This window comes from Chlorocebus sabaeus, chromosome 16 (genome assembly GCF_047675955.1).
Source record: "Chlorocebus sabaeus isolate Y175 chromosome 16, mChlSab1.0.hap1, whole genome shotgun sequence".
In the NCBI taxonomy this organism is placed as follows: Eukaryota; Metazoa; Chordata; class Mammalia; order Primates; family Cercopithecidae; genus Chlorocebus; species Chlorocebus sabaeus.
Window position 1 is genome coordinate 38,570,794 of NC_132919.1, and position 25,815 is coordinate 38,596,608.

At 43.6% G+C, this 25,815-nt stretch overlaps 2 protein-coding genes and 1 non-coding gene across 7 annotated transcripts in view; 2 read left to right on the forward strand and 1 right to left on the reverse strand.

Moving 5' to 3' along the window:
- The window catches only part of TUBD1 (tubulin delta 1), a 31,793-nt gene extending 30,220 nt beyond the window's left edge, over positions 1 to 1,573 (forward strand). For 4 of the 5 annotated variants that reach the window (XM_037993363.2, XM_037993366.2, XM_037993365.2 and 1 more), the window contains one exon: positions 1,292 to 1,573. In XM_037993363.2, coding sequence (XP_037849291.1) covers positions 1,292 to 1,394 — 103 coding nt within the window. In that variant the 3' untranslated portion in view covers positions 1,395 to 1,573. The remainder of the gene's footprint in view (positions 1 to 1,291) is intronic. The other variant, XM_073004885.1, reaches the window with a different exon arrangement.
- An 11,515-nt stretch (positions 1,574 to 13,088) lies between these two features.
- LOC119622266 (U6 spliceosomal RNA) lies at positions 13,089 to 13,195 on the forward strand. Its single transcript, XR_005238929.1, has one exon. It is a non-coding gene; the product is annotated as a U6 spliceosomal RNA (small nuclear RNA).
- Positions 13,196 to 20,471: 7,276 nt separating this feature from the next.
- The window catches only part of VMP1 (vacuole membrane protein 1), a 135,384-nt gene continuing 130,040 nt past the window's right edge, over positions 20,472 to 25,815 (reverse strand). Inside the window, exons 11-12 of the mRNA XM_008011244.3 lie at positions 22,675 to 22,777; positions 20,472 to 21,296 (exon numbers count right to left, since the gene is read on the reverse strand). Of these exons, the coding sequence (XP_008009435.1) occupies positions 21,153 to 21,296; positions 22,675 to 22,777 (247 nt within the window). The 3' untranslated portion in view covers positions 20,472 to 21,152. The remainder of the gene's footprint in view (positions 21,297 to 22,674; positions 22,778 to 25,815) is intronic.

A 25,815-nucleotide genomic window follows, 5' to 3' on the forward strand; every position in this document is an offset into this window, starting at 1 on the left:
GCTTCACTCCATTCCTAGAACTGGATTGATGTGTTCTCTAGTTTCAAGCCTTATATGAAACTTCTCAGGTACTTTTCAGAGTTTATACTGAATATAGGGTGTTATATATATACTGAGTAGATAGCCAAATCTGAACATGCTGCTCTTTCCTGGGTGCCTCTTCTTTGCCAATTTTTTGGACACTAAAAAAACAGGGAGCTTGACATAAATTTTGAAAGTTCAGGCTGGGCACGGTGGCTTATACTTGTAGTCCCAGCAATTTAGGAGGCCAAGGCAGGTGGATCACCTGAGGTCAGGAGTTCGAGACCAGCCTAATTAACATGGAGAACATGGAGAAACCCTGTCTCTACTAAAAATACAAAAGCAGCTGGGTGTGGTGGTGCATTTCTGTAATCCCAGCTACTCGGGAGGCTGAGGCAGTCAAATCACTTGAACCCGGAAGGCAAAGGTTGCAGTGAGTGGAGATCACGCCATTGTACTCCAGCCTAAGCAACAAGAGCAAAACTCTGTCTCACACACACACACACACACAAGAAAAAAAGAAGGGCTGGGCACGGTGGCTCACATTTGTAATCTCGGCACTTTGGGAGGCTGAGGCAGGTGGATCACGAAGTCAAGAGTTTGAGACCAGCCTGGCCAATATGGTGAAACCCTGTCTCTACTAAAAATACAAAAATTAGCTGGGCGTCATGGCATGCGCCTGCAGTCCCAACTACTCAGGAGGCTGAGGCAGGAGAATTGCTTGAACCCGGAGGCAGAGGTTGTAGTGAGCCGAGATCATGCCACTGTACTCCAGCCTGGGCAACAGAGCGAGACTCAAAAAAAACAAAAACAAAAACAAAAAAAAAACGGGCCTGACGCAGTGACTCACGCCTATAATCCCAGCACTTTGGGAGGCTGAGTTGGGAGTTCAAGACTATCCTGGCTAACATGGCGAAACCCCATCTCTACTAAAAACAAAAAATTAGCCGGGTGTGGTGGCGGGCACCTGTAATCCTGGCTACTTGGTGGGGCTGAGGCAGGAGAATGGTGTGAACCCGGGAAGCGGAGCCTGCAGTGAGCTGAGATTTCTCCACTGTACTCCAGCCTGGGCAATAGTGCAAGACTCTGTCTCAAAAAAAAAGAAAAAAAAAAGGTTCACTAATCTTTGGAGTAAACAAAGCAAATGTAAGACTTCTGAAAGATGTGATCTTCAAATGTTCATGAGCTAGAAAAGGTCTGTTTATTGTTGAAGAGTTACTCATTTGCCTGACATTTTTTATTTTGTAATTTCTGGGTTTTTTTCCACCAGAGCCTACATTCATCAGTACACAAAATTTGGAATTGAAGAGGAGGACTTTTTAGACAGTTTCACGTCATTAGAGCAGGTTGTTGCCAGTTACTGTAACCTCTGATCGTGAACAATGGGAAAAGTACCTTAGGGCATTTTTGGACTAAAATATTTTCAATACCGTTTTCTCTGTAAAGTTTTCAAAGTTCCATTCTGTTAAAGTAACCACGTAGAATGCTGAGTCTGTTCTGCATACTATGCCCACAGAAAAGGAAGAAAACTTTTTAAATGGAGAATCACATGTTTTTCAATGAAAACATCCACTTGGTATTTCATTTGTAAGAAAAAAATGGTGCTTTTCTAAAGAACTTTGGGGAAACAATTTGCTGAGATGTTGGGACTCTGGAACTAGCCAAGAAAAGAGAATATTCTCTACATGTTCCTAAATCTTCCTTCTTTTTTTTTTTTTTTTTTTTTTTTTTTTTGAGATGGAGTCTTGCTCTGTAGCCTGGGCTGGACTGCAGTGGCCGGATCTCAGCTCACTGCAAGCTCCGCCTCCCGGGTTTACGCCATTCTCCTGCCTCAGCCTCCCGAGTAGCTGGGACTACAGGCGCCCGCCACCTCGCCCGGCTAGTTTTTTGTATTTTTAGTAGAGACGGGGTTTCACCGTGTTAGCCAGGATGGTCTCGATCTCCTGACCTCGTGATCCGCCCGTCTCGGCCTCCCAAAGTGCTGGGATTACAGGCTTGAGCCACCGCGCCCGGCCTAAATCTTCCTTCTTGACTCCAAAAACAACTCACAAAGCATGAACCAAACTTTCACAGCATAATTTCAAGCTAAGGAATTGTAATTCTGTACTTAATATATTCACGTTTGAAATGAATGCTTTGAACCACAGGAGGGAGATGTTGTCAAATGCTACACTGTGAACATGTATTTTGAATATTCTGTAACAGGGTAAGAGTTTCCACTCAAAGCAGCTATTTAAAAATAAATATGAGGATTTTGGTAATAAATGCTTATGCCTAACTACAAAAGTAAATAGGTAAATGTGTACTTAGTGTGCTTTTCTTAAACTTTTTGGGCATGAGAAAATTGGGTCAGATTTTGTTTTGGATCCTGGAATGCTAGAGCAGAAATTGATTTTATTCAATTATTGCTTTAAAATTACTTATAATGGGCTGGGCATGGTAGCTCACATCTGTAATCCCAACACTTTGGGAGGGCAAGGTGGGAGGATCACTTGAGGCCAAGAGTTTGAGACCAGCCTGAGCAATACAGTAAGACCCCCATCTCTACAAAACAAAAATTTTAATTAGCTGGGTGTGGTGGCAAACACTTGTGGTCTGAGCTACTCTGGAAGTTTGGGTGGGAGGATCACTTGAGCCCTGGGAGGTCGAGGCTGCAGTGAACTGATATCGTGCCTCTGCACTCCAGCCGGGGTGACAGAGTAAGGCTGTCTCAAAAAAAAAAAAAAAAAAAAAATGAAATTACTTACAGGTATTCAGCTAGTATGGATGATGGTTATATGCTTTTCAGTAAAAGGGATAAGAATTTTCACCTAAATTTTTCACTAAGTTAAGAAAATTATCACCAAGGAAATATAATTACTTGATGAAATTGACACACAAGATAATGGGTTTCACCCAAGACAAGACATGCTCGGAAATTGACAACTGAGTTTGAAGGGAATGTTGTATTTCCATAAAACACATCACATGCAATATATTAACGAATGTAAAATGAGAAACAAATAGGAACATTTGCCCTTTCTGCCAAATCTACCAGTAGTGACTTTTATATGGAAAAATGACAGTTCACAGCTTCACTGGTTCTTCCTTTTCTTTCCATATGGAAATGATTACCTTTTTGCTGTTTTTCTTATCAACTGTTGCTATGATTTAAAATACTGAACCATATCTTATTTCTAAGGAATGTAAAAAGTGGTCTGTTCTGCTGCTAAAAGGCACACCCCACTGCTGCATTTCGTTAACCCAAGTATACTTGAAAAATAATTAGATCATAATTTTTACAAAACAAGTTAAAGTAATTGTTTAAGCATTGAAGAGATCCACAGACTGAAACAATTTCCCAGACTAAACCAGCATTCATGAAGATCTGTAACTGAGTGTCTCACCCGGGGTCAATGCGATTCTGAGGAACCTTGCTAGAAGTTAACTTGAAAGAAAGAAGTTGAAATCATTTGATATTTGAGAAAATTCATGAGGTACCAATAGGGGCAAGTATATTTCTAATTTGGCAACTCATGGAATCATTAGCAGGTGAATATTAGAAGCAAATCCCAACTAGACAGAGCTCTGGGTCCATTTGCTTATGCTATTTGACCCTTTTTTATGATCCACAACTGCATTATTTGATATGTAAGGTTACCTATTATATATGTGTGTGTGTGTGTGTATATATATATATATATTTTTTTTTGGAGACAGGGTCTCGCTCTGTCACCCAGGCTGGAGTGCAGTAGCATGATCTCAGCTCACTGCAGCCTCAACCTCCCAGCTCACGCAATCCTCCCACCTTAGCCTCACTAATAACTGGGACTATCGGTGTGCACCACCATGCCCAGCTAATTTTTGTATTTTTGGTACAGATGAGGTTTCCCCATGTTGCCCAGGCTGGTTTCAAACTCCTGGGCTCAGGCCATCCACCTGCCTCAGCCTCCCAAAGTGCCAAGATTACAGGCATGAGACACCATACCTGGCCAATACCTAAATATTTTAAAGCTTGGGTTAAAACATTTACATGGAAAATAATTTTTTTCTTGTCTACTTGGAATAACAAAATTTTTGCTCTTAAAGTTGTGATTTTAAGTTAAAAATTAATACCAAGATGCTGATGTCAAAGCTTCCAAATGGGGTGGCATTGGAAATGTACTTTGATTTGTGTGGAGATAATGGCCAGTCAGCCAGGACAACATTGGCTGTCTTAGCTCCTGGGCACACAGATCCAGAAAACTTTGAAAGTGTAATTTCTTAGATTGTGAGGTAACTGGCATATTATGTTGTCAGACATGATCCTGCAGAGCCAGAATGCACCCCTATGGACAATGAGCACAGTGTGAATGCAAACTGCTTCTTATTGTCAAGCTCTTTCTCTCTTATCTTCCCCAATCTGTGCTTTTCTCAAGAGCTTACGCTGTAGAACCTGTTTTTTCCCATGAATTCGCCACTTCCAGCCCTGGGATGTCCCCGAAAACTCTCCTCCCCCATCAGCCGTTACTATTCAATCTACAACATCTTTCAACATCTTTCTCCTATATTTTACCCATCACTTAGAACTCACTAAGTATGCCAAAAATTCACTATTATCAGTCAGTTCATCCATTCCACCAGTATCCATTCAGTGCCAGGCACTGAGGAAGACGTTAGGGATACAGGGATCAGTGCTACCTTCTCTGAATGAAGAAGCTTCTTGGGATGTTTAGTGCTACAATTCTAGCGTCCTAATTATTGCTTGTTATCTTGCCTGTGTGCATATTCACATTTTTTCCAGGAAAGGATGTGGTCCAAGAAAGAACAATGAACTCAGAGCTCTGGTCTGGGCTAGACTTAAGTGTTGAAATGTCTCTTCACTGGCTCCGTAGGCTCTATAAACTCTGCTTTGCAGTGTACATACCAGTGATTCTTCTCCTGACCACCATGTGCATCACACTTGAATTCCTGTTCAAAATTTTCTTTTAAAAACGTACTGCATATGTCCCTAACCCACTGTCTTCTCTACTGAGCCCTAAGTTTGGCAGATACCCCTTTCTTGTTCTGCCACCTACCCACCAAATATGGCTTTAACCACTAGCTTGTCATTTTGGGCCAATAATCTTTTATTTTATTTTATTTTATTTATTTTATTTGTTTTTTTTGTGTGATAGGGTCTCACTCTCTTGCCCAAGCTGGAGTGCAGTGGTGCGATAATGGCTCACTGCAGCCTCAACCTCCGAAGCTCAAGTGATCCACCTGCCTCAGCCTCCTGAGTAGCTGGGGCTACAGTGATACACCACTACACTTGGCTAAATTTTTTATTTTTAGTAGAGACGAGGTCTGACTATGTTGCCCAGGCTGGTCTCAAACTTCAAGGCTCAAGTAATCCTCCTACCTTGGCCTCCCAATGGCCCTCCCTCCTGGGATTACAGGTGTGAGCCACCGTGCCTGGCCAACCAACAGTCATTTATGTGAAGAGATATTTCCTCAACTATATCAATCGTACTGTTTCCTATGGGTTTGAGGAATGTGAGCTAAAAGAAAACTGGCTTTAGCCAGGCACGGTGACTCATGCCTGTAATCCCAGCACTTTGGGAGGCTGAGGCAGGTGGATCACCTGAGATCCGGAGTTCGAGACCAGCCTGGCCAACATGGTGAAACCCCAGCTCTACTAAAAATACAAAAAATTTGCTGGGTGTGGTGATGCACATCTGTAATTCCAGCTACTCAGGAGGCTGAGGCAGGAAAATTGCTTGAACCCGGGAGGCAGAGGTTGCAGTGAGCTGAGATCGTGCCACTACATTCCAGCCTGGGTGACAGAGCAAGACTCCATCTCAAAAAAAAAAAAAAAAAAGCAAAAAACCGGCTTTATATTTTTAACTAAATAACTTCCTACTCCTACACCCTAAAATGTCTCAGATGATGCAATGTCAATCTTATTAATAGATGGAAAACCATTTCCGCAAGCAGGAATGCTTGCACAAGGAGTTAAGATAAACAACGTAAATATTTCAAGTTTCTGGGAAACATAATGTCAGGTCAGTGTATGGTGTTCCAGCTGTGGAAAAGGGGAAAAGATACAAAGTCCTAACCATTTAGACTCTAGGGAGCTAGTGAAACAGGAAGAGATGAAACGAAAGATCCGGGGAATTGATGATGCCCTCAAAGAACCGCTAAAAAAGAAACTTGATGGGTTTTAAATTATAAACTTTACCTAATATAAACCAAAAATAAAATTCTAAGCCTTCGAACATCTGAATGGATCCCTCATGTCGGCAAGGGCATTCCAAAGCTAACCTGAAAGGCCATGACGGAAAGGGGGTGGGATCCAAAATTCCCTTTTGGAATTCCTGATAGAACAGACTCTTAAGTCTGGTAACAAACATTTACACTCATTGTTCTCTCCTTCCAAAGCCTGCTACCTGGAGGCTTCATCTGCATAAAACCTTTGTCTCCACAACCCCTTATCTTAACCCAGACATTCCAAAGTTTTTACACAATAATGTAACTCTTTCAGCCCATTAACATTTTTTTTTTTTGAGACAATCTTGCTCTGTCACCCAGACTGGAGTGCAGTGGTGTAATCTCGGGTCACTGCAACCTCTGCCTCCCAGGTTCAAGCGATCCTCCTGCCTCAGCCTCCTGAGTAGCTGGGATTACAGGCCCATGCCAAAACACCCAGCTAATTTTTTTTTTTTTTTTAAGTAGAGATGAGGTTTAGTAGAGACGAGGTCTCCCAAAGTACTGGGATTATAGCCGTGAACCACCGTGCCTGGCCTTCATTATTATTATTTTTGAGACAGTCTCACTTTGTCACCCAGGCTGGAGTGCAGTGGCGCAATCATGGCTCACTGCAGCCTTGACCTCCTCCGGCTCCGGCCATCCTCTCACCTCTGTCTCCCGAGTAGCTGGGACCACAGCTGTGTGCCGCAATGCCGTGCTAATGTTTGTATTTTTTGCACAGACAGGGTTTTCTTCATTTTTACCAGGCTGGTCTCAAACTCCTGAGCTCAAGCAGGAGTCCTGAGCTCAAACTCCTGAGCTCCACCCGCCTCAGCCTCCCAAAGTGCTGGGATTACAGACATGAGCCACCGCACCTGACCTCACTTTTTCTTTCCTTTTTTTTTTTTTTTGAAACAGAGTCTCAGTCTGTCACCCAGGCTAGAATGCAGTGGCACAATCTTGGCTCACTGCAACCTCTACCTCCTGGGCTCAAGCAATCCTCCCACCTCAGCCTCCTGAGTAGCTGGGACTACAAGCAGGCACCACCATGCTTGGCTAATTTTTAAATATTTTGTAGAGACGAGGTTTCATTATATTGTCCGGGGTGGTCTCAAACTCCTGGGCTCAAGTGATCTTCCCACCTCAGCCTCCTAAAGTGTTGGGATGACAAGTGTGAGCAACTGTGTCCAGCCTTTTTTAATGCTTTTTGAAACATAGCAAGTAAATTGTTCGTTGTTACTGTTTTTGAGACAGAGTTTTGCTCTTGTTGTCCAAACTGGAGCACAATGGTGCAATCTCGGCTCACCGCAACCTCTGCCTCCTGGGCTCAAATGATTCTGCCACCTCAGCCTCCTAAGTAGCTAGGATTACAGGCATGCGCCACCATGCCCAGCTAATTTTGTATTTTTAGTAGAGATGGGGTTATTCCATATTGGTCAGGCTGGTCTCAAACTCCCAACCTCAGGTGATCCACCTGCCTCGGCCTCCAAAAGTGCTGGGATTATAGGCGTGAGCCACCGAGACTGGCAGTAAATTGTTTTAAAATTAGATATATGGGTTGCAGTATAGTTCTATGAGACACGCTGTTCTAAACATTTCAGGAGCAAACTGCTGGGAATTGTAGGAACTGGAGTTGAACAGAATTTGTCCTTACTAGGTGAGAGGTCATGGGAACATGATAGTAAGAAACATGACATAAGGCAAAAGATGGGAGTTTCCTTTCTGATGAAAAAAGGCCTTTGCTTAAGCTCGACTCTTGCGATGTGTATGAAAGAGGCAGGATGTGAGCTTAATTCAACAAACATCCACTGAACACCTGCAAGGAAGGACACTGTGCTAAGGCGGGGTAATAATGAGTTAGACCTGGCCTCCGGCCACTAGGAGGCCACCACTTGGCATATTCTTTGCTGCAGAGCATATACCTGACTCATGGTAAAGACTCCATGTTTACTGAACAGATTAACATCAACGTCTAAAAACTCTGGAAGAAATGTAAAGCAGCAACACTACAGGCACACAGTGAATTAAGCCCTTAAAGGCCCCATTATGAGACAATTTGAAGAGTAGAGGAATGTCTGGTAAATCAGAAGATGGTAATTAGTAGTAGTAGTAAGAGACATCTTTGGGCCAGTCACGGTGGCTCACGCCTATAATCCCAGCACTTTGAAGGGTTGAGGTGGGCAGATCACTTGAGGCAAGGAGTTTGAAACCAGCCTGGCCAACACGGTAAAACCCATCTGTACTAAAAATACAAAAATTAGCCTGGCATGGTGGCTCACGCGCCTGTAATCCCAGCACTTTGGGAGGCTGAGGTGGGCAGATAACTTGAGGTCAGGAGTTCGAGACCAGCCTGGCCAATATAATGAAACCCTGTCTCTACTAAAAATACAAAACTTAGCAAAGTGGTGGCGTGCACCTATAATCCAGCTACTCTGGAGGTGGAGGCATGAGAATTGCTTGAGCCTGGGGTGGCAGAGGTTGCAGTGAGCCAAGATCGCGCCAGTGCACTCCAGCCTGGACAACAGAGTGAGACTCTGTCTTTAAAAAAAAAAAATTATTCCGTAAATTGTCACATAGATGGGGTTTAGGAACTCCTGGACAATCCAGGTTCATCCAGGTGGCACAGGAAGAAGGAAGAAGTTAAAGATTAACTTTGGGGTCTTGACTATCTCAACATTTTCTTTTTTTTTTTTTTTTTTTGAGACGGAGTCTTGCTCTGTCGCCCAGGCTGGAGTGCAGTAGCGCGATCTCGGTTCACTGCAAGCTCCGCCTCCCGGGTTCACGCCATTCTCCTGCCTCAGCCTCCCCAGTAGCTGGGACTACAGGCGCCCGCCACCTCGCCCGGCTAGTTTTTTTTTTTCGTATTTTTTAGTAGAGACGGGGTTTCACCGTGTTAGCCAGGATGGTCTCGATCTCCTGACCTCGTGATCCGCCCGTCTCAGCCTCCCAAAGTGCTGGGATTACAGGCTTGAGCCACCGCGCCCGGCCAACTGTCTCAACATTTTCTAATGAACACTGCCTACTCCAGGGAAGACTAATAAATATACCACAAAAAATAAATGAAGTAGTCTAAAAAGAAGTATATAAAGTAGGAAAACTTTTGTGTATGAAAGAAGTTTTTACTTCTTCCTACAGGGACCAGGGAGTCTTTTATGCTCAGATGAATTCTTTATAATTGAAGAAGAAAATGCAGAACATCTGAAAACTCCTTTGATCTCTTACATTTTTGTAAAAGCAGTGCCCCCCCTTTTCCTTCTGAAATTGTGCAAAGTACTTTCATACACACTTTCTACCAGGAAGGCATCTCATTATGTCTGATTCCATCAGAAAGCCGGGAACAGTGACACCCCAGTCCTCCCAGGCTTTGAGAACGACGCACCCACGTGGGAGCGGACCATACAAGCAGATCTCTCCCTCTGAACTCTGGTGCTCCTGGAGAGTGGTGTCATTGTGGTCATATGTTGTTTATTCTGAGCTCCTAGCCAGCCAACTTCAATAAGCAATAACTCATTTACTGAAACATGTAAACAGCCTCAGCACCAAAGCAGCCAAATGGAAAGCCGCCTGGACCACATGCTCCAGAAGGTGTAACAAAGTCGTGATTCTGCCTTTTGGCTTGGCAAAGGCAGTTGGGAAGATGCCCTCACGCTGACTTAGGAGCACTCCTGACCTCTGGGTTCTAGGTGGCAGCCACTGCTGTCTAGGCTAGCACTGCTGGAATCTTGGACTCCAGTAGAAACATACAGGAAATCACATTGCCAAACTTTTCTCCTTATAAAGACAGATGATCTCTCCAGGAATTACCATCCTCTCAGTTCTAAAAGGGAGGGGTCATTGGTTAAGCCAGCAGGATACTGGGGAGAGGAATTTCAAAAGTTTACTGTGGCCCTAAGGTCCAGTCACAGTGCTAGCTCTTTAACAACAGCACCACATAACAAGGTTTAAGGACATATTACCCTGGAGAATTCTCTGAAGAAGTCCAGCTTATTCACTGACAGAAGTTACGGTGTGGTGTAAAGAACGGCTCATTCACTAGGAATTTAGGAGTTAGGAAACCTGAGATACAGACATATTACAGGCCCCACCATCCTTATTGGTCATTATCGCCCCTCCACATGTTCAAAACAGAGTAGTCTGTCTTCCTCAGACTTGCCTCCTTTATATTCCTGGCATGGGTGATGGGCACTGCTGTCTTTTCAGGGGCTCTTTGGATCCTTCTTCGCCTTCTTTTTTTTTCTCTCAGATGTAGTCTCTCTCTGTTACCCAGGCTGGAATACAGTGGCGCAATCTCGGCTCACTGCAACCTCTGCCTCCTGGGGTTCAAGTGATCCTCCCATCTCAACCCCCCAAGTAGCTGGAGCCACAGTAGGATTCCAACCTGCCCAGCTAATTTTTTTTTTTTTTTGAGATGGAGTCTCGCTCTTGTTGCCCAGGCTAGGGTGCAATGGCGCGATCTTGGCTTACCACAACCTCCGCCTCCTGGGTTCAAGCAATTCTCCTGCCTCAGCCTCCTGAGTAGCTGGGGTTACAGGCACCCGTCACCACCCCCAGGTAATTTTTGTATTTTTAGTAGAGATGGAGTTTCACCATGTTGGCCAGGCTGGTCTCGAACTCCTGACCTCAGGTTATCTGCCTGTCTCAGCCTGCCAAAGTGTTGGGATTACAGGCATGAGCCACCACGCCTGGCCAGTATGCAGTTTTGTTTTTTTTTTTTTTTTTTTTAAATCTTAGTAGCTGTCTTTTTAAGGAATAGAATGGGAGGCAGTTTTGCCCTAAGCAGTTCCCAGCTTGACTTTTCTTTGGCTTAGTGATTTTGGGGTCCCAAGATTTATTTTCTTTTTACCGGACTTATGTTCTAGTGTGGCAAGCAGCCCAAAGGCAAGAAAATAGACAAACTAGTTGTGAATTAGGTCGGTACTTTAAGGAAACTAAACAGCGAGCTAAGGCAGAGCTACAGAGGACTTGGGTGGAAAACCTGATCCTGTCTTTCTCCCCACCCTACACAGAGCCCTCTATTTGTTCTTTCCTGGTGTCTGAGTTTTTTTCTGGTTAGAATACCTTTTGTTTCACTACCCCTACCTTGTCAATTCAAATACTACTCCCTCAGGAAACTTTTTTTTGTTTGTTTGAGAGGGTCTCACTATGTCCCTGGTCAACCAGGCTGGAGTGCAGTGGTGCAATCTTGGCTCACTGCAACCTCTGCCTCCCGGGTTCAAGCGATCCTTATGCCTCAGCCTCCCGAGTAGCTGGGATTATAGACATGCACCACCAGTCCCAGCTAACTTGTATTTTTAGTAGAGACAGGGTTTTGCCATGTTGGGCCAGGCTGGTCTTGAACTCCTCATCCTCTTAAAGTGCTGGGATTATAGGCATGAGCCATGGTGCCCAGCCCTGTATTCACTTTTTAAATCCCCACTGGTGTGAGGTGCTGTGAAGAAGAGACAAAGGACGATACAGATCTCCCTCCAGGAGCCTGCAGTCTTCTTAGGGATTTTATGCCTGTATACAGATAACTATCATACAGAGTGAGGTGAGGGCCGTAAGAAAGGAAGTGTGACAAGATCATTGCTGATGAGGAAAGATCAGAACAGGGTTTCCTAGCCAAGTGCAGTGGCTCACACCTGTAATTCCAGTACTTTGGGAGGCCGAGGCAGGTGGATTGATTGAGCTCACGAGTTTAAAACCAGCGTGGCCAACGTGGTGAAACCCTCTCTCTACTAAAAAAAAAAAAATACAGAAATTAGCTGGCTGCGGGGGCGCAGTCCTGTAGTCCCAGCTACTGGCGGGGAGTGGGGCGACTGTGGTGGGAGGATTGCTTGAGCCTGGGAGGTGGAGGTTGCAGTCAGCTGTGGCTGTGATCGTACCACTGTACTTCATCTTGGGCAACTGAGTGAAACCCTGTCTCAAAACAAAACCCAAACTCAAGACATTAGTTTTTCTTTTTCATTGAAAAAGACAAAAAAGGACTGTAGAAATAGAAATTACTTTTACCCAAGTGTGGTGGTGAGTGCCTATAGTCCCAGCTACTCGGGAGACTGAGGCCGGAGGATGATTTGAGCCCAGGAGTTGGAGTCTGGCCTGGGCAACTTGGGAGACCCTATCTCCTTAAAACAAACAAACAAAAAACCTTGCTTTTAAATCATAATTAGAGTAAACACCACTCTGGGAATCTGCTGACATGGATGGCTAAGAATGGAGCTGGCTTTTTCCAACCCTGTGATACAGAGAAGTGTAAAGGCTGCTCATCTATTTAAATAGCAAAAATTCAGGTTGTGGCCTTGATTTTCTGTTATCTTCCTTTCTTCATCAACTACCTGTGATCACAAGATGAAACAAGTATGCTAAAGCTTGGACTTTTGCACTGATTTCTACAGAACAGAGTGGTTCAGAGCCAGAAGGCCTCTGCTGCCCGCTCTGCTTCCTTGTTTCCCTTGACAAATTACTGAACCACCCTGCCTTAATTTCCTCATGGGGTTGTTAAGTACAATACATGTGAAACAGGCCTGAAAATAATGCCTGGTACAAAGCAAACAATCATTATCAAAAGTTGTAGTAATCCACTGTGCTTCCTGGTACAGGGCATGCCAGAGTTCCTCGGAGCTAATCTTGATTGCTGGTGTTCCGTGTGGTTGTTGTGTACAAAGAAATTACCACAGAGGGAACATGGAGGTGGGAAAGGGCTGGTGCAATGGGCAGAATGAAGAGGTGTCTGAAGAACCAACAACATGACACTAGGCAGGAACATCTGGCAGCTCTGAGAGAGGTTTAGCAATCTTTACTCAAGTGCAAGTGACTGAGGTGCACTAAAAAGTGAAGGGCAGAGAAAGGCCTCCTTGCCTTAGTCTCAGCCTTCATCTTTTGAACTAATGAAAAGAAGCTGGGTGCTCGCTTTGGCAGCACATACACCAAAATTGGAACAATATACAGAAGATTAGCACGGCCCCTGCACAAGAATGACACTCAAATTCATGTTCTGGGCGCGGTGGTTCATGCTTGTAATCCCAGCACTTTGGGAGGCCGAGGTGGGTGGATCACCTGAGGTTAGGAGTTCGAGACCAGCCTGGCCAACACGATGAAACCCCGTCTCTACTGAAAAAAATTACAAAAAATTAACTGAGTGTGGGGGCATGCACCTGTAATACCAGCTACTCGAGAGGCTGAGGCAGGAGAATCGCTTTGAACCCGGGAGACGGAGGCTGTAGTGAGCCGAGATTGCGCCACTGCACTCCAGCTTCGACAACAAGAGTGAAACTCCATCTCAAAAGAAAAAAAAAAAGTTGGGAAAAACATGGTTCTCCAGGGCCGTGGCGAGCCAAGCTTCTGCACTACTGCCAAGAGGAGTGAACTTGAGCTGCTTTTTGTTTCCTCCACACAACATGGTGAGGAGCCAAAGGAAGACAGTGATCTAAGTCATTCCCCACCTTCAGGCGGCACCATCCCTGTTTTCAAATCCCTAACTGCCTCACTCCCCTACAGCATTTTTTCCCCACTAGAAACAGACAGGAACAAAATTAAGCAATGTTGATCACTGCTTCAGTCAAAAGTGGTCTGAAGGGAAAAGCTGATGTGTTTTGTCCCCCAAAGGGGATAGATGGCCTCGAAGGAAAATGCCACATTTGGATTAGATTTGTGGTAGGGGAGGAGTGACCTGCCAAGGGCTCCTTGAATAAACAAAACTGTTCCTCAAAGGGCTTTGGATGGAGGTCATCAAAGCAAGATGCACAGAAAGATCCTCCTCCCTGGTAACTCTCCAGGGATGGCTGACTGTGCGCTTACATAGGTAGCTCAGGGGTCCCACTTGAAGTCAGTTGCCCAGAATAAGCCAGAGCCTGCCCCCTCAAGAATTCAGGAATGTGGTTTCCAATGCAAATAAAGGCTAAATTGTAGAAACAGTGCTGGAGTGTGTTCAAGCCCTCCCTCTAGGTCCTCTGAGTCATTTGGAAATGGTTAACAAACAGGTCGGACACCTGGGTTGATTACTGCTGAAGGGGATTTCCACACAAACCCTATACTGTAAAATCATCCTCTTGCCTTCCCAAAGCAATTCGGTTCCACCTTCTAGACCGAATATGCCTTAAAGATTCCAAATGTCCTAAATCAGATCCTAGGGTTCCTAAATTAGAGCAGCAACTGCTGCTGACACAAAGAAACAAGGAGCCAAGCAACTTTGTGCTTTAAAAAAAAAAAAAAAAGTTTATTTTAAATTAAGAGGAACAGATGTCCAATGTTTCAAAAAGCCACACATTTGTGGATTTGGCTGACAAACCCTCTAAGCTGCATTTTATTTCTGTTCCCATAGAGTCAGCCAGCCACTTGCAACTGACTCACTTCTCTCTGGGTCACAGTTTGGGCCAGTCTCCTGACGACAGAATTAGAATCCAGATATCAAATGAATCCAGGGTGCTTGGGTGGAGAGCAGGTGTTAAAAGCCATCTAAAACCACCCCTTCCCTGCTTTAATTTAGGAGTATCAACACCCACACAGCAAACTGCAAGGCTAGTGGGTCAAAGAGAATGAGCAAACAGTTGGCACCTGCCAATCCCAGCACCATGCAATTTTAAAGGCAATGAGTAAGCAGCTGTCTGGAACAGGTTTTTGTATAACCCTTCTTAAGAGTACTGGTTAAATATGCAAATACATGTAGGTTATTTGCTGCAATTCAAGGCCTCACCCCCAAGGCAAACGCATTACCTCAGGTGAACTCTTGGCCTTGTTGGAAAGGGACATGATCCCTAGCTCCTGTCCACCAGACACAAATGACTCAATTGCTTCTCAAGTTTAAAGTACATGAGGTGCTTTTTTTTTGTTGTTGTCTTTGAGAATAAAGGAATTTATCTTCAGACACAAGGGTTTTGCGTGTAGTATCTCCTTTATATTGTGTAAATACTGGAGAGACTTCAATAAATGTTAGAGATGTTACTTGGCTTTCAAAAACTTTAAACTCCTGCTTAGTTTTAATTTTTTGTAGCACCTCGAACAATTATTTATGAATAAAATGAAGCAGTTTTTTTTTTTTTTTGTATTTTTTTAACAGAAATGAGATTCTCAGGTCTACTGAGGAAGATCTTGCATGCCATCAATTTTTTCATGGTTTAAAACCTATTTACCCAGCAAATCTCACTGGATTTTCTAGACTGACCTTGTAACAAGTGTTAAAAGCCGATACTCCCTTTTCTCCTCTTTACCTTCCAGATTCTTTAGTATTAATATATATATTTTTTGAGACAGGGTCTGTGTCACTCAGGCTGCAGTAGTGACACAATCACGGCTCACTAATGAGGTGATCCTCCCATCTCAGCCTGGGACTATAGGCACATGCTATCACACTTGGCTAACTTTTAAATATTTTGTAGAGAGGTCTCATTATATTGTCCAGGCTGGTCTCGAACTCCTGGGCTCAGGAGTGATTTGCCCGCCCTGGCCTCCCAAAGTGCTAGAATTACAGGCATGAGCAACCGTGATAACCAATATTCTTTATAATGAAAATAAATTAGTAAATGTCAATATTTTCAGGTGGGGAAGTTAAAAAACTTTTTTTGGTTTCTTCAGTAAATTTTTCACTTATCAAAAGTTTGATGGAGTATCTGCTAGAAAACAAAAGCGCATATGCTAAGAAAGCATCTTTTTTTTTTTTTTTTGAGACAGAGTCTCGCTCTGTCGCCCGGGCTGGAGTGCAGTGGCCAGATCTCAGCTCACTGCAAGCTCCGCCTCCCGGGTTTACGCCATTCTCCTGCCTCAGCCTCCTGAATAGCTGGGACTACAGGCGCCCGCCACCTCGCCCGGCTAGTTTTTTGTATTTTTTTAGTAGAGATGGGGTTTCACCGTGTTAGCCAGGATGGTCTCGATCTCCTGACCTCGTGACCAGAGTGCTGGGATTACAGGCTTGAGCCACCGCGCCCGGCCAAGAAAGCATTTTAAAATATATCTTTGTTTCTGGAGGAGTGAATGCAATGTCGTCAAATTCTTGCATGTATATCAGATGCTCAGTCTTTTTTTTTTTTGTGAGATGGTGTCTTGCTCTGTTGCCCAGACTGGAGTGCAGTGGCATGATCTCGGCTCACTGTAACCTCCACCTTCCGGGTTCAAGTGACTCTCCTATTTCCCAAGTAGTTGAGATTACAGGCATACGCCACCACAGCTGGCTAATTTTTGTATTTTTAGTAGAGATAGGATTTCACCATGCAGGCCAGGCAAGTCTTGAACTCTTGACCTCAAGTGATCCTGTCTTGGCCTCCCAAAAGGCTGGGATTACAGGCATGAGCCGCTGTGCCCCGCCTCAGTCTTTGGGAATGCCCAGCATGGTGGCTCACGCCCGTAATACCAGCACTTTGGGAGGCCGAGGCGGGATCGCTCAAGCCTGGGAATTTAAGACCGGCCTGGGCAAAATATTGAGACCGTCTTTAAAAATTTAAAAATTAGCCAGGTATGGTGGTTCATGCTGGTCCTTGCCAGGGAGGCTGAGGTGGGAGAATTGATTGAGCCTGGGAGGTCAAGGCTGTAAAGAGCCATGACTGGCTGGGTGCAGTGGCTCACGCTTGTAATCCCAGCACTTTGGGAGGCCGAGGCAGGCGGATCACCTGAGGTCGGGAGCTCGAGACCAGCCTGACCAACATGGAGAAACCCTGTCTTTACTAAAAATACAAAATTGGTCGGGCGTGGTGGCACAAGCCTATACTCCCAGCTACTAGAGAGGCTGAGGTAGAATTGCTTGAACCTGCGAGGTGGAGGTTGCGGTGAGCCGAGATCGTGCCATTGCACTCCAGCCCGGGCAACAAGAGTGAAACTCCATCTCAAAAAAAAAAAAAAAAAAAAAAGGAGCCATGACTGTGCCACCACACTCCAGTAGTAAAACCTCATTTCAAAAAAAAAAAAAAAAAAAAGCGTGGTGGGGGGAGGTGGTGGGTAACTTTTATTGCTGTACTTTTCTTTATTGAACTCTTGCTGGGATTATAGGCATGTGCCACCATGCCCGGCTACTTTTTTGTATTTTTAGTAGAGACGTGGTTTCTCCATGTTGGTCAGGCTGGTCTCGAACTCCCGATCTCAGGTGATCCGCTCGCCTCAGCCTCCCAAAGTGCTGAGATTACAGGTGTGAGCCATCATGCCCGGCCCTATTTATTGAACTCTTGGCCTCAAGGGATCCTCCTGCCTTGGCCTTCCCAAGTATTGGGATTATAAGCGTGAGCCACTGCACCCAGCCTATTTCAGTACTTTACATGTTACCGATTTATTCCTTAGATAAACTGTCCTTCTATCTCTTTTATTTTTATAAATGAAAAAAACCAAGGCTCTTTTAAACTTTCTCAGGTCACAAACTATGTGGAAGAAACCTGAACCACCATTAACACAGACTATTACACATGGGGGAAAATCGGTTTCAAAGTAATATATGGAAAAGCTTTTTGATACTAAAAGGTTGGGAAACTCTGTGACCTTCTTACACATGGGTCAGGCTAAACAATTCACCTCAGGGTACATAAGCCCAACTGGTTATTTTACTTAGCTAGTACATGATCCATACTCAAATTGAGTCATTGTTGAATGACTGCTGAAATGACAAAAAGCCTCATGTTGTCCTACTAAGGCTGTGGATAGCACAGAGCACACTGTGGGCAGAGACTGAGCTTGTTTGTTTAGGAGCACTCAATACTGCATATGTTTCAATAATTAACGAGTGTATTTAAGAAACTTCATTCTAGGTGGGCACGGTGGCTCACATCTGTGATCCCAGAACTTTGGGAAGCCGAGGCGGGTGGATCACCTGAGGTCAGGAATTCGAGACCAGCCTGACCAACATGGCGAAACCTCATCTCTACTAAAAATACAAAAACTAGCCTGGCGTGGTGGTGCGTGCCTGAAATCCCAACTACTCTGGAGGCTGAGGCAGGAGAATCGCTTGAACCTGGGAGGCGGAAGTTGCAGTGAGCCAAGATTGTACCATTGCACTCCAGCGTGGGTGATGGAGCGAGACTCTGTCTCAAAAAAACAAAAACAAAAACAAACAAAAAACCCAAAAACTTCATTCTAGCATTCGTAGGGAATGGAGAGGTGGCTACTATCCAAATGAAAGTAAAAACCTCTTCCTTCCCAGACTCATACTCCAGATTATGCATACACAGAGAATGCAGAAAACTATGGGAAAACTGGACATTGCACATTTTCATGTGACACGGTCTGTTTTTTTTTTTTTTGTCTTGCTCTGTCGCCCAGGCTGGAGTGCAGTGGTGCTATATCGGCTCACTGCAACCTCTGTCTCCTGGGTTCAAGCGATTCTCCTGCCTCAGCCTCCTGAATAGCTGGGATTATAGGCGTGTATCACCACGCCCGGCTAATTTTTTGTATTTTTAGTAGAGACAGGGTTTCTCCATGTTGGCCAGCCTGGTCTCAAACTCCTGACCTCAGGTGATCTGCCCGCCTCCGCCTCCCAAAGTGCTGGGATTACAGGCGTGAGCCACCGCACCCGGCTGACATTGTCTGTTTTAAGGGAGGTGCTCTTCAGCTCTTCAGTGATAAACTGCTAATGTATTGCACTGCTTGACAGTCACCAAGTTGGAACATGATAAGACACTGCAGATGTGTAAGGCACAAAATGGGACTTATACAAAGTAGAGATGGAATTGCAAGAATTCCCAGGCCCTATTTTTATTTACGGTGATACCAAACCATCCACTTGCAAATGCTCTGGTGTCTCATCAGCTGGAATTAAGTAGGTACTGTGTATCTTTGGGATCATGTAGTTGTCTCCACTTTGGTGGATATGAAAAAGGAAGGCACGAACAGCTGAAAAAGAAGGGTATCACACTGCCCCAGCTGGAATCCAGCAGGAACCTTTGGGCATGCCACAGCTGAACACTTAAAAGAGGAAAGAAGGAGAGCTGTTTTTCATTTATTTTGAAAGCAAATTCATTTGAAAGATAGTGCATAAACGGTCATCATAAGTCAAACGTATCAATTACACCTTCAACCTAGGGAACACGTATTTTTTTCTATTTAATAATACACCATACTGAAATTATTTGCCAACGAATCCCAAAGATTTGGTACAAATAGTACAATTCGTATTTGCTTTCCTCTTTCCTTTCAGACAAACACCAAATAAAATGCAGGTGAAAGAGATGAAACATGACTAGAGGCCGACTTAGAAATTTATGCTGACTTGATCTAAAAAAAATTATGTTGGTTAATGTTAATCTATCTAAAATAAAGCGTTTTGGGAATTCTTTTCGAAGAAGGTCAAGTAACAGTCATACTGCTAGAAAAGTCCCTGAAAAAAAAAATTGTTAAGAAGTATAATAACCTTTTCAAAACCCACAATGCAGCTTACTTTTCCTTATTTGTTTATTTGTGGTCATGAAAACTATCCCCATTTCCCCATAAAATCCTCCCTCCACACTGCTGCATTATGGCACAAAAGACTCAAAGTGCCACCAGACAGAAGGACCAGAGTTTCTGATTATATACAATGATGCTGGGTAATGTTTAAATGAGAACATTGGATATGGATGGTCAGATGAAAGATACCAAAATGTCAGACAGCCCATCGACTGGTGTTGCCATGAGATTCAACAGTCAACATCAGTCTGATAAGCTACCCGACAAGGTGGTACAGCCATGGAGATGTCACGATGGTAGGCAAAACAAGCAGACATTCAGGCAGGATTTGATAAAAAACAAAAACAAAAACAAACAAAAAAACCCAGGCATTTCCGGCCTGTTCAGATCGAACCCCAATTCTATTCTATTCTGACATAATGCTCATAATGCTCCTAAAGGAAAAAGTAAAATTGCTTATTTTCCTCCCAAGCAAAACAAAATGAACAAGTTCAATCAAAAACGTCCCAATGGAAAAAAATAACATTAAGAATAAAACACTTACAGAAAGGCAAGAAAACTAGGTTACATATAAATTTGTGTCTGTTGAAACCAGAGTACAGGCCAGAAAACATTAACACAGATACGACAGAGTGTGGTTCTTTTTAGAAATGGGTAATTTCTCTCTCCAGTATCCTTTCACTTGTATGAAATATCTCTCCTCTCCTATTTTCACAAACCAAGAAATTCCCAGGTAGGCCAATCCCAGAGGTACCATTTAGCAGTATGCAGCAGCCCAGTCTCAGCATAACAAAACATGCCTTGGTAGTGGCTCTCTCATGCAAATAAAAGAAGGCTTAAGAAATCTCGTTGTAGGTGGATTAGGCAAGGCTGCCATTCAGCTGGTATAAGCTAAAAGTAAAAAATCAAAACGCTCAAGAAAACGGACACAATTTTGGAATGATCAAAGATGTCTTTATAAAGTTTTTTTCAAGACTTCATTCTAAATATACAGAATAAAAAATGGTGTCAGCTCACTTGTAAGACACCAACCAGATTTTCCTTATACTGTCTCAAAATTTAAAGATCAATTTCCCCAGAGGGTGTGCAATGCATCATAAAATGGCCCTTTTTTGAGGGTGGGAGAGGAAGGTTGGGCAGGATGGAATATTAAATTGTAACATGATAAACATGCAAGACTGTTATCCAATCTAGATAATTTATATACATTTTGATGACTTAGGAAAACAAAGCAATCATTTGTGACAAGCCTAAAAAGCTTGACATATTTAACATACTTAGGAACTTTTTTTGTGTGGTGGGAATTCTCTAATTGTATCATGTGGGCCTTTTGAAAGTAACAAACAGAAGGCCAGTCTGTTGCAAGTTTGCTGCTGAACATCACATTCCACCCTAAGAACACACAAGGTGGACTGGATTGAGGGTGGATACCTTACCTTAGCACAGAAGGAAAAAGTATGTCAGTGCAAAGTATGGACTAAACTGCTTTCAGGAAAAAAGTTGTAAAAATTGATACAGGTTGGAAAAGGGAATTTTCCTTCCTGGCTTGGAGTCCTCCCAATTTAAGGCAGAACCCATCCACTCCAATTTCTGCAGTTTAAAACTTTCTCTGCTTATTTAGTTTTCTCCTCTGAGTTCAACCGCTGCTGGATTCGTTTGGCATAACTTTGTGCCATGGAGTTAATGATAGATAGGATGAAGTAACACACCATCACAACGACCAACTTTTCAAACATCCAGGACAACCAGTTTTCTCCCTGTAGAAATAAATGCAGAACAATGCAGTGAAAAAGGTTTCATTAGTTCAGTAGTAAAAAGAGGGTCATCTATAATGCTTTAAGGAAAATAATGAAAACTTGAAGTGTGTAACTTACAAAACCTGAAGAATTAAAACTGAAAAGTAAGCAACCCCAGCTACTCCAAAACACCCATTCCTCTCCTTTTCACACCCAACTAGCAAGATTTCACGTTGCTGGATATAAAATCAATGTTGATTCATATAGTTTAGAATGGGGTGAGTGTGAGGTTAGCTCTTCTACTAGGACCTAAGAAAAAACTCTTTGATTAAACTCAACTCCGTGCAGATATTTGTGAGTACTGTCAAGACAGTTAAATATTTTTGTTCTAGTATTAGGAGCTGTTTTTAAAACACATAAATGTATCTGTTTCTGATGTCATGTTTGGTCAATTGAGGGCAGCAAAGGTCCACACAAATAGTGCAAGGCCATTAAAAAAACGGTGCTTCTGGCCGGGCATGGTAGCTCACATCTGTAATCCCAGCACTTTGGGAGGCCAAGGCAGGCAGATCATCTGAGGTCAGGAGTTCGAGACCAGCCTGGCTAACAAGGTGAAACCCTATTTCTACTAAAATACAAAAAATTAGCTGGTGTGGTGGCGCGCGCCTGGAATCGCAGCTACTCGGGAGGCTGAGGCAGGAGAATCGCTTGAACCCGGGAGGCGGAGAATGCAGTGAGCGGAGATTGCACCATCGCACTCCAGCTTGGGCAACAAAAGCGAAACTCCTGTCTCAAAAAACAAACAAACAAACAAAAAATGAACCAAACCAAACCAAACAAAAAATACCGTGCTTCCCTCGAGTTTCCCATTTCAGGTTATTGCTTACTCATCCTCTTCTAGTCATTTCCCTTTGCCTCAGAATCGTTTACAGAAAAGACAGTCTAAGTTTTAAAGTTCAGCTATGGTAAGAACCTTGGTTTATTAAAAAATTATCATTTTCCCATGGGTGAAAAGAAAAACAGAGTGAAAATCAAAGGGAGATATTCAAGTCACCTCAGTAAGTCTAATACTTTGTTATGCTGTAAGTTTTAACTTTTTAATCCACCTGGGGAGTATATCTACTAATTTAAGATCAAGGCAACAACTCAGTCTATGTAACAGAACCATTGTTTTCCATTGGCTCCACCCTTGTTTTTGGGAGAAGATGTACAGAAGTACACTTTTTAGTTTAAGACAAAGACAAATTTCCCAGTAGAGCATACACAGATGCTCAGCTTCTGTCAAGGAACACTGGCAAACCAACCTCACTTATTTGCCTAAAAATGTGAGTGAGAGCTGTGAATGTAATTTCAGCCTGAAACTTCCCAGAGGGGAGAAGAAACCGGAATAAAGTCTTACCTGTGGTGTGCCCATTTCGCTTCTGTGGTGAAGCTTCTGCCGTTGAGCCTCCAGGTACTCCTGAAATGGCTTCTGCAGAGATGGACCTATGCCGGGGACAGCACTGGAAGCAGGCAGGGTACAGTAGCCCGAGGAAAAAGACACATTTGGGAAGAAAAGCAGGAAAAACGTTAAACAAAATGCACTTACCACCTGGACTCAAAAGGCAGGGATTGGATAGGAAGAGGAATAAAAATATAAAAATCAGAGAACTGCTGAAATTCTATGAGCTCTTTCTAGTAAAAAATAATAATAATAATAATAATTATTCCTTCTAACAACCCCTTAAAAAGCAAAATCTCTCCCACCAACACGTCTGGGAGAGACTAAGAGCTGTAAATCAGGAACCGCTCCCAGCAAAAGAGTTAGTCCCAGAGTAAGGCCAGCTCAGCTGATACTGTACTCTGGTGTGGCACAAAGAATAAAATGAATGACTTCTCAGAAGTCCCACATTTATCACCACCAGTTCCTGTAAGAACTGGTTTGAACCAATTAATAAGGAAATGACTTATGCTTGTGTCATCCCTAGTTAAAAAAGAAACTGCCCGCCCTCTCTCTGACTTGTCCCCTCTTCTCAGAGGGGGCGGTCTTTCTCAATCTAAGTCCTTATTAGGACAATCTGTGCGTCATCCTTATCCAAAAAGAATGCATTAGCAAACTTGGGAGGCACCTCCCACTAGTCAGAAGTCAGTGATTAACAAAGGAACAAAGAAGGAACTATGAACTTTGAATCATTTCATGGTTTATGGTAGACGGTTTGCACAGAAACTCCAGTACATTAGTAACAACTTGTTCTGAGATGACTGGGATAGTAATCTTTGATACATTTATGTACTCGGAGCTCCTTCTCACCCAGAATACATGGAGGCAGTGCTGTTAAACCGGTTTGGCAACTGCAGCTAACAGGCTCCTGTTTTAGACATGCTTGCAGGCGTTTTTAAAAATGGTAGCTTGGGGCAACTTAGAAAAATCAAACATCTCTATTTTCTGTACCTTTTAGTTTCTTATCTGTCACATAGGGCTAAGGACGTAAATAAGTTCAAACTCTTTCTTACAGCCAGCCAAAGAGATTCCAATATGTACTTGCAACACTGCCTAATGCTTGTCCTGTTAAGTATACTGACTCAAATTCACTTCACTTCTTTTTTTTTTTTTTTTTTGAGACTGAGTCTTGCTCTGTCGCCCACGCTGGAGTGCAATGGCGTGATCTCGACCCACTGCAACCTCCACCTCCCGGGTTCAAGTAATTCTCCTGCCTCAGACTCCTAAGTAGCTGGGATTAGAGGTGCCCTCCATGACACCCAGCTAATTTTTGTACAGACGGGGTTTCATCATGTTGGCCAGGCTGGTCTCGAACTCCTGACTTGAAGTAATCTGCCCACCTCAGCCTCCCAAAATGCTGGGATTACAGGTGTGAGCCATGACGCCTGGCCTTACTTCACTTTTTTTTTTTTTTTTGAGATGTAGTCTTGCTCTGTTGCCCAGGCTGGAGTGCAGTGGTGTGATCTTGGTTCACTGCAACCTCTGCCTACCGGGTTCAAGCAACTCTCTGCCTTAGCCTGCTGAGCAGCTGGGATTACAGGCGCTTGTCACCATGCCTGGATAATTTTTTTGTATTTTTAGTAGAGAAGGGGTTTCACCATCTCGGCCAGGCTGGTCTTGAACTCCTGACCTCGTGATCCCCCTGCCTTGGCTTCCCAAAGTGCTGGGATTACAGGTGTGAGCCACTGCACCTGGCCTTCACTTCTTTTCTAGAACAATTCCTTGCTACTTTTTATAACAAAAAGCAGGAGTAGAAGAGTTTTTGCTATTGTATTTTTATCAGATGCTAACACATCACTAAATTCTGGCTGAATTCTTTTCTTTAATCCTATTTATCTATCAGTCACCAAATACTTACTTGATTCCTTTTGTTGGGAAAAAAGCCAAAAAAACAAACTGCCCACAAGGAATTTAAAATCATTTATGGGGATTTGGATTCAAAACACAGGCAGATGCGCACGCGCATGCACATACACACACACACACACACACGAACTGATCTGGGAACAAAATAACGTACAATTCAATATTAAAGTTTTTGGTACAGAAGATATATACCAAAGGAATTGGAGGGAGAAAAGAGAGATCAGTGAGGGGTGAAGTTGTCAAAAAGGTCCTTTAGGCCATGTACGGTGGCTCGTGCTTGTAATCCCAGCACTTTGGGAGGCCAAGGTGGGAGGATGGTTTGAGCCCAGGAGTTCAATACCATCCTGGGAAACATGGTGAAACCCTGTCTCTACAAAAAATACAAAAATGAGTTGAGAATGGTGGCATGTGCCTGTAGTCCCAGCTACTCAGGAGGCTACAGTGAGAGCCCAGGAAGCTTAGGGCTGCAGTGAGCTGTGATCGCACCACTGTACTCTAGCCTGGGTGACAGAGACCCGGCCCCCCCCCCCAAAAAAAAAAAATTCTTTAGTGAATACTGAAGAAGTACAAAAGGCCTGAACAGACATAAATAATAAATGTGAATACTGCACTGATCAGATCAGAAGACCTGTGACAGACATCAAAGACAGTGTGAACAATCTAGAGAACTCATTACCTTCAGACTAGCCTCTCACTGAGCCACCGTGCCTGGCCCTGACTTTTAAGTGGCCTTATGTTAAGGAGGTAGACTAGTAATCTTTTCTTATATATTATGGGTGGGAATGCAAATAGCTCATCCATTTAGACTAGAAATAAATGACATGAATATAAAAAATATACAAAATATTTTAAACATATATAATTAAATATATGAATAAATATATGCACAAAAAAATTGACTTTGAAAACTGCAAATTTATGTGGCTGGGTGCGGTGGCTCCTGACTGTAATCCCAGCACTTTGGGAGGCCGAGGCGGGTGGATCACCTGAGCTCGGAAGTTCGAGACCAGCCTGACCAACATGGAGAAAGCATGTCTCTACTAAAAATACAAAAGTAGCCGGGCGTGGTGGCACATGCCTATAATCCCAGCTACTAGCGAGGCTGAGGCAGGAGAATTGCTTGAACCTGGGAGGCAGAGGTTGCGGTGAGCCGAGATCGTGCCATTGCACTCCAGCCTGGGCAACAAGAGTGAA